The 12,847-nt window shown below is 43.3% G+C and overlaps 1 protein-coding gene across 1 annotated transcript; it reads right to left on the reverse strand.

Moving 5' to 3' along the window:
- Positions 1–11,918: 11,918 nt before the first annotated feature.
- On the reverse strand, positions 11,919–12,444 carry LOC137220621 (glycine cleavage system H protein, mitochondrial-like). Its single transcript, XM_067730044.1, has one exon. The coding sequence runs from the start codon at positions 12,442–12,444 to the stop codon at positions 11,926–11,928; it is 519 nt and encodes a 172-aa protein (XP_067586145.1). The 3' UTR covers positions 11,919–11,925.
- Between the last annotated feature and the right edge of the window lie 403 nt (positions 12,445–12,847).

The raw sequence follows: 12,847 nt of genomic DNA on the forward strand, positions 1-12,847 counted from the left end.
TATCACTATTACATTTTATCACTTACATTTTGTCATTATTTGATCATGAATGTAGAACATTGTTGGTCTACAACATACCATCTATCTATATACAAAAACACCGTAACATATTCTTAGGCTCTTAATTCTGAGTTTGAAGGTTAAGCTGAATTTCTATTGAATTTTAGGAAATGTTTAACTGTAAAAGTGATTGAATTTTTTAAATGTATTGCTTGTTCTTTGAAGACCATTGACAGTGTGAATTTAATAAGCACACCGCTGGAAGCTTTAGGAGTTACATTCCTAATATTTATCTTGCCTGGACTTAAAATTACTGAAAGCTTTCCTTCATTATCAAAGCTCAGAAGTATTGATTTCATGGCATACTGAACTGGAAATGTGCCATTAGAGGATTTGGAAACTGTTTATCACATACGAAGTAAAGACCATAGTACCATAAGAGACTCCAGTTCAAGTTGGCAGGCAAAATATAATTTAGACTTAAAATGCTGTATTTAAAAAGAAAATAAATTTTCAATTTGGATAAATAAAAATAACTTCATTTTCAAAGCCTTGGCACCACAAAGGATGGTGTGCACAGTAAGAATCCTTACTTCACAGTGTCCCTCTGCTCTTTCTAGAGACTTGAAGCTGGTCAAGTAGTGAATAAGAATGAACATTTTCCTCAGTAAGATTCATAAGTCATAACTTATTTACTTCCCCCCATTAAATACTGTTACATTTACTTCAAATCATTTAAAAACTAGGTCTGTTCAAAGTGGAGGTTCTCCAAGTACAATGCAAATTTCTTTGACCAGAGAAAAGCAAACCTTCCTAAGAATATAATCTTTATTGACAACATTTTAACCTTCTTTTTGAAAATTTAATTTAAAAAGCTAGTCCAAAAATGGCCTTTTCCTGTAAAGATGCATCTCTTCCAAACCACAGTGAAAGAGACGTAAGTCATTTTCTATTTCATTTTCTACCACATGCCTCAGAATTCCTCACGAAATCACTCTCGGACACACCAGAAGAGCATTTGCAGAATGAGTTATGGGGATGACAGTGTATGAGCCTGTTGGACACGTAGGCAACGAAACCAGTACGCTGGTTGTTAACCTGTTAAAATTATTCAGACATCAAATGGTTGGTTATATGCTAATTATTTACATAGAACATGGATTCACCAGCATAAAAAATAGGTAGCGGCTGCCAGGAGACTACTTCTTTTAATGTGCAGAGGGTTAGCTGTTCTTCCCACTTTCTGCAGGCAAATCCTCCTCTGATAGACATTTTATGCCTTCCTATGATAGAGATCTCTGGCATTTTCCCAAGTGATTGTCTGGACAGCAGGCTAGCAGCCATCATACACAGAGACGTCAACCTCAAGTGTTCCATTCACCCAGGCTGATCAGTGCCCAGGAGGCTGGGTTCCAAGGATTAGATATGAGCACAGCGTGGCCTCCGCCGCTTACGTTTTATCCCCCCTGGACAGCACTATCCCAGGGCCCGTCCGTCGAGGTCCACTTGAAGACCTGGTAGGGAACCTGGGGCATAGTCAGGGATCAAAACACACTTGTTAAATGAAACAATGACTCCCACACTGCTTCTCACTCAACAAGAAAACCAAGGTAGAAAAGCTCCATGCTTTAGGACGGGCCAACGTGGGCCGAGGGTCTGGATCCTGAAATAAGTGTCCTGTGGGGAATTGGTGGCTTTCACACAGACAGTCTGGACAAGTGTGCCTGTCGCTGCCTCTGGCTGGAGGTCATTCAAGTGTATTGCCGAGCACAGCTGGCCTGTGTGTTTTTAGACCCATAATCGTCTTGGAATCCTGTATGCTTGGAAGCGAGTGAGTGGGTACACATGATTGATGGCTCTTGGGGGTGTCCCCTGGTGACCCCTCTTGCACAGAAGCAACTTCCAGAAGCTAAGACCCCACTCTGGGCCAGCTTGGGGCCCTTACGTCTGCCTCTTTGCTCTGTTACCTGGATCTTGTTCTCAAAGCGCAGACTCAGCCTTGACTAGCATCACTAAGGATGAGATTTGGGGTATCCTTGCGCTATGATGAAGTCCAAGATTGCCAAATAAGTCGCGACTTAACAGCCTGTAGCTCCAGCGTGATTCAGGGGCCCCCGGTTCCTCCAGACTTCCGCTACGCCCCTGGGGAGAATCCGCTGTCTTTGTTTTGCCCATCGGAACATGTGTCTCCCTCCCCCACTGGGACCAACTCTTAGCTGAGATTCAACGTGGGACTCCGGCGCTGTCCGCCCATCCCAGGCAGGAGGCTGGTCTGCAGGGAAACTGCCCTGCTACTGCTGAGGCTATAGCCTCTCCTCGGGGACCAGCGTCCCAGCCTCTCTCTAGTGGCCAGGGCAGTCTTCCCTCATCGTTCAGAATCCCTGGGGAACCAGGTGCATCCAGGGGTCCAACCCACAGCTCTTCATTCAGCATGGAGAGGAGCTGGCCGCCCTGCCCACAGACCTGCTGCCTTCTGAGCTGCCTCTCAGCATCTGCAGTCTCCTATAAGCAGCGTGCTTTCCCATATCTGGCCTCCCTCTGCCAAAATCACTCTGCTGTGGCAGCCCTGGGGCTGGAGCAGGGGCCCAAGCCGGGGGCAGTTTCAAAGAGCCCCTCCTTCCTCCCCTCACTGTGCCCAGGTCTGGAAGAGGCAGGCTTCCCACGCTGTCCTCACTTGCCTAACTGGGCTTTCTTTCTGCCCTTCAACTTTGTGGTTAAGCCTTGCTGCTGCACAAGGTGGAGGACAGAATGCGGGACTTGTTTAGCATGAAGGGGCTGAAGTCAAGCGGTATTGCAGAAGCTGTCATCTTTTACAATTGCCAGCTGCCTTATTTGTTTTAACCCCAAGTGATTTTTCCCTCAGCCCCAACAGACGGTCCCTTTCCTTCACTGACTCAGAATCCCTCCAGCAACCCCCAGGGCTCAGTGCCAAGCTTCTCCTCACTTGACCTGGCAGCAGTTGGCACTCTGCCTGGCAGGGACTTCTCTCTCTACCTTTTACCTGCTTCTCATCCAAACCACCTGAGTCCCAGGCTCCTCCCTCCCATGACTGTGCAAGGCGTCAGTCATCTGCTCTCTGCTACCCACTCAGTCTGCTGCTATTTATGGGAAAACAATCCACTGGCTGTCTCGGCTAAATCCGAAATCCAACAAGGCAGAGAGCTTACTATACCTGCCCTCCTCAGAGGTTGCTTCTCCAGGGCCAGGCTTCCTCCTGTGACTTCCATTTCTGCTGGATCCAGGAGGGAATGTCTGTCCCGGGCTCCACAGCACAGCAGTTTGAATCACTCTGCCCACTGATTCCATTTCTAGAAACCTCTGTCTTATGGGGTAGGACCCTCTTGATATTACATCTCAGTGAGAAGAGAAATGCCAAAGCAGATGGATACCCAATGGGTCAGCTCATGGAGAAGGCATCTCCAGCAGGCTACCTCACCTTCCCCTGGTAAGCCCAGCATCGCGGACAGTGCCTGCAGATCAAGCCCACTTCTAATACATACTTACAACACAAACTCTGAGATTTGCAGTTACTGTTGGGAGTTGGAGACAAGACTTTCAGCTCTAAAAACCTCATTCAAATCAAGCTTCCACAAAATTTAGAGTCGAACCCATAGTTTTATGTCAATACCATAATTCCTATAGCTTTGTAATATAGTTTAAAATCAGGGAGCATGATGTCTCCAATTTTGCTCTTTCTCAAGGCTTCTTTGGCTATTTGGGGTACCATACAAATTTTAAGATTACTTGTCCAATTTCTGTGAAAATGCCACTGAAATTTTCATAAGGATTGCATTTATTTGTAGATTGCTTTGGGTAGTATGGACATTTTAATATTGATTCTTCCAATCCATGAGCACAAAATATCTTTCCATTTATTTGCGTTCTTCCTCAATTTCTTTCACTGATATTTTGTAGTTTTCAGTATACAGAGCTTTCAGCTCCTTGGTTAAATTTCTTCCTAGGTTTTTTATTCTTTTTGATGCAATTGTAAATGGGATTATTTTCTAAATTTCTCTTCCTGATAGCTTGTTATTAGTGTATAGAAACACAACAGATTTTTGTGTATTGATTTTATATCCTGCAATTTTACTGAATTTGTTTATTAATTCCAACAGTTTTTTGGTGGAGTCTTAGCGGTTTCCTATATTTATGTTATGTCATCTGCAAATAATGACAGTTTTACTTCTTCCTTTCCAATTCGGATTCCTTTTATTTCTTTTTCTTGCCTAATTGCTCTGGCTAGGACTTCCAATAATATGTTGAATAAAAGTGGTGAGAGTAGGATTTCTTGTCTTGTTCCTGACCTTAGAGGAAAAGATTGTCACCACTGAGTATGATGTTAGCTGTAGGCTTGTCAAATACGGCTTTTATTATGTTGAGGTATGTTCCCTCTATACCTGCTTTGTCGAAAGTTTTTACCATAAAGGATGTTTACTTTTGTCAAATGCTTTCTCTGCATCTATTGAAATGATTGTATGATTTTTATCCTTCATTTTGTTTAATGTGGTATATCACATTGACTGACTTGAAGATATTGAGCCATCTTTGCATCTCTGGAATAAACCCCACTTGTTCATGGTGTATGATCCTTTTTTTTTTTAAATTTTTTAATTTATTTATTTATTTTCGGCTGCATTTGGTCTTCATTGTTGCGCGCTGGCTTTTCTCTAGTTGCGGTGAGCGAGGGCTACTCTTTGTTGCGGTGCTCAGTCTTCTCATTGCAGTGGCTTCTCTTGTTGCAGAGCATGGGCTCTAGGTGCGTGGGCTTCAGTAGTTGTGGCATACAGGCTCAGTAGTTGCGGTGCATGGGCTTAGCTGCTCTGTGGCATGTGGAATCTTCCCAGACCAGGGCTTGAACCAGTGCTCCCTGCATTGGCAGGCGGATTCTTAACCACTGCACCACCAGAGAAGTCCACGTATGATCCTTTTAATGCATTGTTGAATTTGGTTTTTTAATATTTTGTTGAGAATTTTTCCATCTGTGTTTATCAGGGAAATTTTCTTGTAATTTTCTTTTCTTGTGGCAGCTTTGCCTGGTTTTGGTATCAGAGTAATTCTGGCCCCATAAATGAGTTTGAAAGATTACTTTCCTTTTCTGTTTTTTTAAAGAGTTTAGGAAGGATCAATATTAATTCTTTGAATGTTTAGTAGAATTCATCAGTGAAGTTGTCTGGTCCTGGACTTTTTATTTTTCTTATAAATTTATTTATTTTATTTTTATTTATTTTTGGCTGCATAGGGTCTTCACTGCTGCGCGCGGGCTTTCTCTAGTTGTGTCGGGTGGGGGCTACTGTGCATTGTGGTGTGCGGGCTTCTCATTGTGGTGGCTTCTCTTGTTGCAGAGCACAGACTCTAGGCATGTGGGCTTCAGTAGTTGTGGCTCGTGGGCTCTAGAGTGCAGGTTCAGTAGTTGTGGCGTACGGGTTTAGTTGCTCTGTGGCATGTGGGATCTTCCCGGACCAGGGCTCAAACCCACATCCCCTGCACTGGCAGGCAGATTCTTAACCACTGCGCCACTAGGGAAGCCCTGGGCTTTTGTTTCTTGTGAGGTTTTGATTACTGATTCAATTTCTTTTATGTGTAATTATGACATATAGGACTGTAACACCCATCTTGTAAGATGCTCTCTCTGCTTTGAAGAAGCCAGCTGCCATGGTGGAATCTGCCCCATGGAGAGGTCCACATGACAAGGAGGTAAAAATGGCCTCCAGATGACTCACAGCAAGATGCTGAAGCCCTCAGTCCTACAACCACAGGAACTGAAGGCTATCAACAACCACACCAGCTAGGAAGCAGATTCTTTCCAATTAGAGTCTCTGATGGGATCCCAACCCAGTTGACACCTTGACTGCAGCTTGGTGAGACCCTGTGCAGAGGACCCTGCTAAGCTGTGCCCCTGAGTCCCAACCCTCAGAAACTCTGAGGTCATAAACATGTGTTGTTTTACACCTTAAAGTTTGTGGTACAATTGTTATGCAGCAATAGGTAACTAATACAATTATAAAGAGTATGATGGTTTGCTTTTTTGTTTGAAAACCACAATGGACTGAGGATGGAAAACTTTTCAGAGCAGCTAAGACAAATATACACATATCAGGACATCCTCTTAACCTCACAAAGAACCAGAACATTTTGTAAAACTGCCTTGTTCTAACCCCAGTGCTAACATCAGGTTTGGTCAAAATGTCCTTCCTGCTTTAAGTCATTTCAAAACCCAACTTGTCAGAAGATAGTAAATGGAACTGCTAAGTCAGTAAAATAGTCTTTCTGAACTTCTAGGACCTTGTCCACAGAATGATGGAATCTAATTAACACTATCATTCAACTACGAACCAGTTTAAAAACTGTTGAAAGCAGGTTTTTTTTAAATGACATTCTCCACTTTTCCCTGAAGAAAATGGGGTTGGAAAATCATATTTATATTGCCACTGACTAATGGAACTCAAAGGTAATATTTCAGAATGTTCACCTTCATTTATAAAATCCTCACCTTTGTCAAATACAATACGAATGGAATATTAGATTGTTACCTCATCAATTCCTGGGTCTCCTAAAGCAGTCAGTTTTTACATAAAATGAAGATATGTTTAAAGAAGCAGTATAAAAATCCCTCAGCACTTAGTGGTCTATCTAGACGTCTGTTGGCAGATGGACAGGTGTCTGTATATAGGGAAGGACAGGAAGGATTAGATACTATTCTCCTGCTTTCAGGAAGGATGATGGGACTCTCTAGCCCACCAGAAATGAAGCAAGATGGATTCAACAGGACTGGAACATGGAGAGCTGATGGGTGCTGGGGAGGGCTGCCTTAGCATTAGGCTGAGGACTAAGGGTTTACATCATCCATGCAGCTAGTCCCCCGGTGAGCATTTGCTCTGCTCCAAATGGAAAAGGGGAGGTGGTATCTCTTGAAGACTGTATATATGAAGCCCTCTGGTCAAAGAGATCTGCCCTTTGCCAGGGTACCTCCCTCAGTTTGCATTTCCTCTAGGAAGATACTGGAAACCCAGCTGCTTTGTATAGATTACACTGGAAGAGTGGGTTCTTCAGTATCTATGAATGAGTTGGTTGAGGAAGAATGAATGAATGAGATTGTTAAAACTCTATATTTTGGAGGGAATATTTGGAAAAGTTTTATGTAATACCCAGAGCGGAGTGAAAACCATGATAAATGAAGGGCCCCTGGGCTAAAGACAAAGCCCAAGGGTGTTAAAGACATCTCACTTCCCGTCTTGCCTCATAGAGCGATGCTCGACAGAGCTTGGCCAGGATGAAGATGAGCAGCAACGAAGCTCACAGTCGAGCTCCACAGTCTGGGTGCATTTGGGAAGAGTCTGGCCTGAATTCCTGGAAACGCTGACTTAGACATTCCAGAGACCTGACAGTTCATTATCCCCCAAGCTTAAGGAGGAAAACTCAAGCTGTGAGTAGGGGGCCTCTAGGAACCATGGTGCCCACACACTGACCATTGCAAGGACACATTGAGGATCTCAGACAGACAGCCACTGGGCTCTGTCACTCAGTCCCACTAAGAGGAGGTCCTTCTTTGGGGTGGCACGCTTCAGGGCAGACAGCTTCCATTGTCAATGTCAAACTAGAGACAGAAAGAGCTCGAGCATCATGGTCAAGCTGGACGTTGAAACTTCTGGCAGTTGCATTCCTGTTTGTAGATGTTTGCTGTCCGGGCTGTTGTCTGTGTATTAATCCCGTCTTCCCATCAAGGTGACAAGGGAGCCACCACTCTTTGCTCTTTGCGTCTCTCACTGTGGCTGACAGGGTGGTCCTTAAGAGATAACGTTAACATCTTAATAAATATTGTCTCATGGAGAATTTGCTGGAGCAAGCGCAGACACTAAATTTAAATTCTTCAGTTTGATAGAATTGAAAACAAGCCAATTCTCTCAATGAGGTGACAATTGCCTTTCTCTTTTTAAAACTCTAGCTTGCATGACCTAAAATACACAAGTGGGAGGCAGTATTGTAGAACTATCTCAAGTTAATTAGTGTCTAGCTCTTTGCAAAGTATTCAACAGTCTAGATTGGTTGCTTCCGCACATTGCACATCAGCAAGATTTGGTCTCAAAGGCTCCACATGGCTGAGAAAACTCCATTCCCAGCTAGGATCCTCTGGAGAGGGCATCAATTATTCCCCATTGTTTTAACATTGATTGTACCGTCTAATTTGAAAGCATGTAAAAAAGAAAATGTTACTTGGCATTAGTATCATTTCCCATCACTTTTGAAAGATGTGTTAAGGGAGTGTTTGGCCCAATCAGTCTAGAAAAGTATTTCTCCCATAATGACAAGCCAATTATTTCTGCTTTGAATTACAAATATCTCCCTTAGGCCCATAGGGAAAAAATGAGTGACAAGCATATGAAAAAATGCTTGATAGCATATCAAGTAGGGAATTGCAAATTAAAACAGTAGGGAATTGCAAATTAAAACAAGATACTACCGCACACCTATTCAAATGGCCAAAGTCCAAAACACTGACATCACCAAATGCTGGTGAGGACGTGGAGCAACAGGAACTCTAATCGGGCTTCCCTGGTGGTGCAGCGGTTGAGAGTCCACCTGCTGATGCAGGGGACGTGCGTTGGTGCCCCTGTCAGGGAAGATCCCACTTGCCGCGGAGCGGCTGGGCCCGTGAGCCATGACCGCTAAGCCTGAACGTCCGGAGTCTGTGCTCCGCAACGGGAGAGGCCACAACAGTGAGAGGCCCGCGTACCGCAAAAAAAAAAAAAAAAAAAAAAAAAGGAAGTCTCATCATCGCTGGAGGGAATGCAGAATGGTGCAGCCACTTTAGAAGACAGCTTGGCGGTTTCTTACAAAGCTGAACATACGCTTACTATACTATCCAGCAACTACGCTCCTAGACGTTTGCCAACCTAGCTAAAATGAGTTGAAAATTTATGTCCACACAAAAACCTGAACATGAATGTTTATAACAGCTTTACTTACATTTGCCTAAACTTGGAAGCAACCAAGATTTTTTTTAAATTTATTTATTTAATTTATTCATTTTTGGCTGCGTTGGGTCTTCGTTGCTGTGCACGGGCTTTCTCTAGTTGTGGCGAGCGGGGGCTACTCTTTGTTGCAGTGCATGGGCTTCTCACTGCAGTGGCTTCTCTTGTTGCAGAGCACGGGTTCTAGGCGTGTGGGCTTCAGTAGTTGTGGCATGTGGGCTCCAGTAGTTGTGGCATGTGGGCTCAGTAGTTGTGGCACACAGGCTTAGTTGCCCCACGGGGACATGTGGGATCTTTCCAGACCAGGGCTCGAACCCATGTCCCCTGCATTGGCAGGCGGATTCTTAACCACTGCGCCACCAGGGAAACCCCCAAGATGTTTTTCAAAAGATAAATGAATAAGGAAATTATGGTACATCCATGCAATGGAATATTATTCAGAGATAAAAAGCTCTCAAACTACAAAAAGACGTGGAGGAAACGTAAGTGCGTATTGCTAAGTGAGACCAATCTGAAACGTCTACATATTGTATGATTCCAACTATATGATATTTTGAAGAAGGCAAAATATGGAGACAGTAAAAAGATCAGTGCTTGCCAGGGGTTGGGAGCGAGGGGAGCGTTGAGTAGGCAGAGCACAGAGGATTTTTAGGGCCATAGAGCTATTCTGTATGACACATGTCATTATGCATTTGTCCAAACCCATGGAATGTACAACATCAAGGGAACCCTAATATAAACTATGGACTTTAGTTAATAATAATGTATTATTTTATTATAATTATTCATTTTAATTCATCATTTAAATAATAATTTAATTGTCAAATGTAAATGCTATTTAGGTTTTACTTTATTTAAATTATATTTTTAATATCATTAATTGTAACAAGGGCACCACACTAATGCAGGATGTTAATAATAGGGGAAACTATGTGTGGAGAGAGGGAAGGATACAGAAACTCCATTTTCCGCTCCATTTTTTTCTGTAAACCTAAAACTGCTCTAAAAAGTAAAGTCAATTAATTAAAGAAACAATAGCTAAGTGGAAAGAGGGCATTTTGCCCATTCGGACAGACCATTCAGACGTGTGATGTGTGATGCCCTGGGGCGGAGCCCACGGTAGGTAAGAGAGGCTGCCCGCACCCTGAGCTTCTGATGCTCTGGTTCTCCCAGGGCTGAGCTCCACTGCCTCCAGCTGAAGGTGCCCAGGGAAAATGGACAGGTGACTGATGAGCTGCTTCGCAGAGCTTTCTGCTGGATGAATTTCTCAAAGGCAGGTGCCTAACTCCAGCCAGGGAGTGCCTTCTTCAGAGCTGGACACATGTGGCCCCCATCTGCACAGCTAATCCGCTTTCCAAGCTGGGCTCTTGGGAGGGAGGGCTGGTGGGGATGGCCAGGGCTGGGCAAGTTATAAAAATGTGCCCTTCCTCAAGACACTTCGTGTCTACCTGTCAGAAAATTGTCACATGTTCTGATTATTTATTTATTTTAATTTATATACCAATAATAGTCACCCAGTTTTTTAAGTGTAGTCTATCTACTCAACACATTTTTTAATTTACTTATTTAGTTATTTATTTAGCCGTCCTGAAGGCATGCAGCACCTTAGTTCCCTGACCAGGGATGGAACCTGCACCCTCTGCAGTGGAAGCACGGAGTCTTAACCACTGGACCACCAGTCTTGTTCTGATTTTAGAACAAGACACTTGCATCTGCTAGAAAACTGTCAAGATAAGTACAAACCTGCACTGTCCACGCTTCTGATGGTACCTCCTAGACGTGGTGCCCACCTCCGCACTCCCCAACCACCCGACAGCTCCTGGAATATCCATCCTGGTGGCTGGTCCCCTCTGTCCCCCAGGAAGCATCCTCTTCCACACTCACTCGTCCCTGCTGAGGGACCAGGAGACCTCACAGATGATGTTCAGAATCCCTTCGTGCAGCTTCATCAGGAGTCCTTAGGAGTTTCCTAGGTTAATAGCACAAAAATGGGCTACTGTTCCACATTTCTGTTTATTTCCATCAGTTAATTGGACTTGGTTCTGCCTGAATAAGAAGGTTTTCTCTCTTGGGCTCCTTGAGAAGAGAAGCCTTGGGGTGCCATCCTAAATCTTCAGGGGACAGACTCCCCGTACATTACCCTCCCAGTACTGAGTGCAACGTGGGTCCTGAGAATGTCCAATGCCCATAATTTACAGCTGTTTTTTCTATTATAGGTAATAATTTAATTCAGGACAAGAGATGTTATTCAAAGACATATAAATAATAGCCTCTACTAAGAATGTTCATTGTGTTGAGAATAAAGCACTGGGAGTTTCAAGATTGGCAAGTGAATGCCAAGGCTGGTGGGGCTCGGGGACAATTTTCCCTCTTGAATAAATGAAAAGGAGCATACTGCTACTTTCATTTTTTTTTAAGAAGTTGAATATTTTATTATTAAACCGTTTCTTATTTTCCTGCAAGGCTGTTGCCTCACTGTACAAAAATAGTACAAGCAAATACAGTATATTGCAAAATTAAGAGAGTAATGCTCTTCATTGGACACTATACAACTCACAAACTTTTCTCCACTGCCATTTATTTCCAGTGGGAAAATCATTGAGTATTTTGATCCAAATCCAGGGATGGCTGTAAGCAATTTACAATATTGTATAAGGTAAGATAACAATGTTATTCTTGAATTACATAATTTTTATAACTAGTTTTACCACAGATAATTTCAGGAATTCTGAATGTTATAACTGGAGACTAGCCTAAAAATCATAGGCTGTTGAGAAAAAGATGCATAGGGTTTATCTGACATCATTAGGAAGTTAAGGGGTATTTTCTTCAGGCAATATTGTAACAAGTAGTTTCTTTTGCTAAAAGTTGCTTTTAAAAATTCTATCAGCTACTAATTTAAGACAACTATGCTAGATTAAGTTGTTTCAAACTAGTTTACTTAGGGGTTCCATGTTCACTCCTCAATAGATTTTATGTATTTCTCATATGCTTCTTCACTCATTAGTTCATCTAGTTCTGAAGGGTTACTCAGTGTCATCTTGATCAGCCAACCATCTTCATAACAAGATTTATTGATAAGTCCTGGATTTTCTGCTAGAGCTTCATTAATTTCAGTTACTTCTCCTGATAGAGGAGAATGGAGTTCATTAGCAGCTTTCACATTTTCCAAACACCAAATTCCTCGTTTGTTCAATTTTGTCCCAGCTTCAGGCAGCCTACAGTAAACAACATCTCCCAAAGCTTCCTGTGCAAAATCGCTGATTCCCACTGTTCCAACACCGTTTTCTGTTGTTACCCATTCATGTTTGTCTGTGAATTTACGCACCGACAGCAGAGCGGGGCTGGTGCGCAGCGCCCCGCCGGCGCCCACCCTCAGTCCCCAGGGCCACGGCGGGCAGGGCATGTTGGGCACAGAGATGGCGCGCAGGCTGCAGACCACGGCTGGCACACTCCGCGCTGCTCGCAGAGCCATGTTCTCAGGGGTCACTACTTTCATTTTTATTAGAAAATATGCCTTATAATAGCTCCCAATTTTTCTCTTTCAAACTGTCAACTGAAAATAATGCACAACCTAAAAGTTGAGAGTTGTTTAATCCGGTGGACAAAAAATGAGGACTTAAGCCGGGGACAAAGAATCTCAGATCACTCTGAAGAGACAAGGTGGGGAGCCAGGTTATAGAGGAGTTTTTGCAAAAAAGACTGGGTAGTGGGAATGTCAAAAGATTATTGTTAATTAAAGAAAACCAGACATCTCAAGTTAAGGAAATTGGTGCTCTTCTCTGTATGGGAAGATGCAAGAGTCTGGACTCACTGAAATCGTTCCTTTGATGTGCACCTCAGCTGTCTGGGGCCGGTATCCTGTGCTTTCCCATCCT

This window comes from Pseudorca crassidens, chromosome 3 (assembly GCF_039906515.1).
Source record: "Pseudorca crassidens isolate mPseCra1 chromosome 3, mPseCra1.hap1, whole genome shotgun sequence".
Taxonomy (NCBI): Eukaryota; Metazoa; Chordata; class Mammalia; order Artiodactyla; family Delphinidae; genus Pseudorca; species Pseudorca crassidens.

Excerpts from the sequence above, each read along its gene's own strand:
- LOC137220621 (XM_067730044.1), bottom strand. The coding sequence starts at position 12,444 with ATGGCTCTGCGAGCAGCGCGGAGTGTGCCAGCCGTGGTCTGCAGCCTG.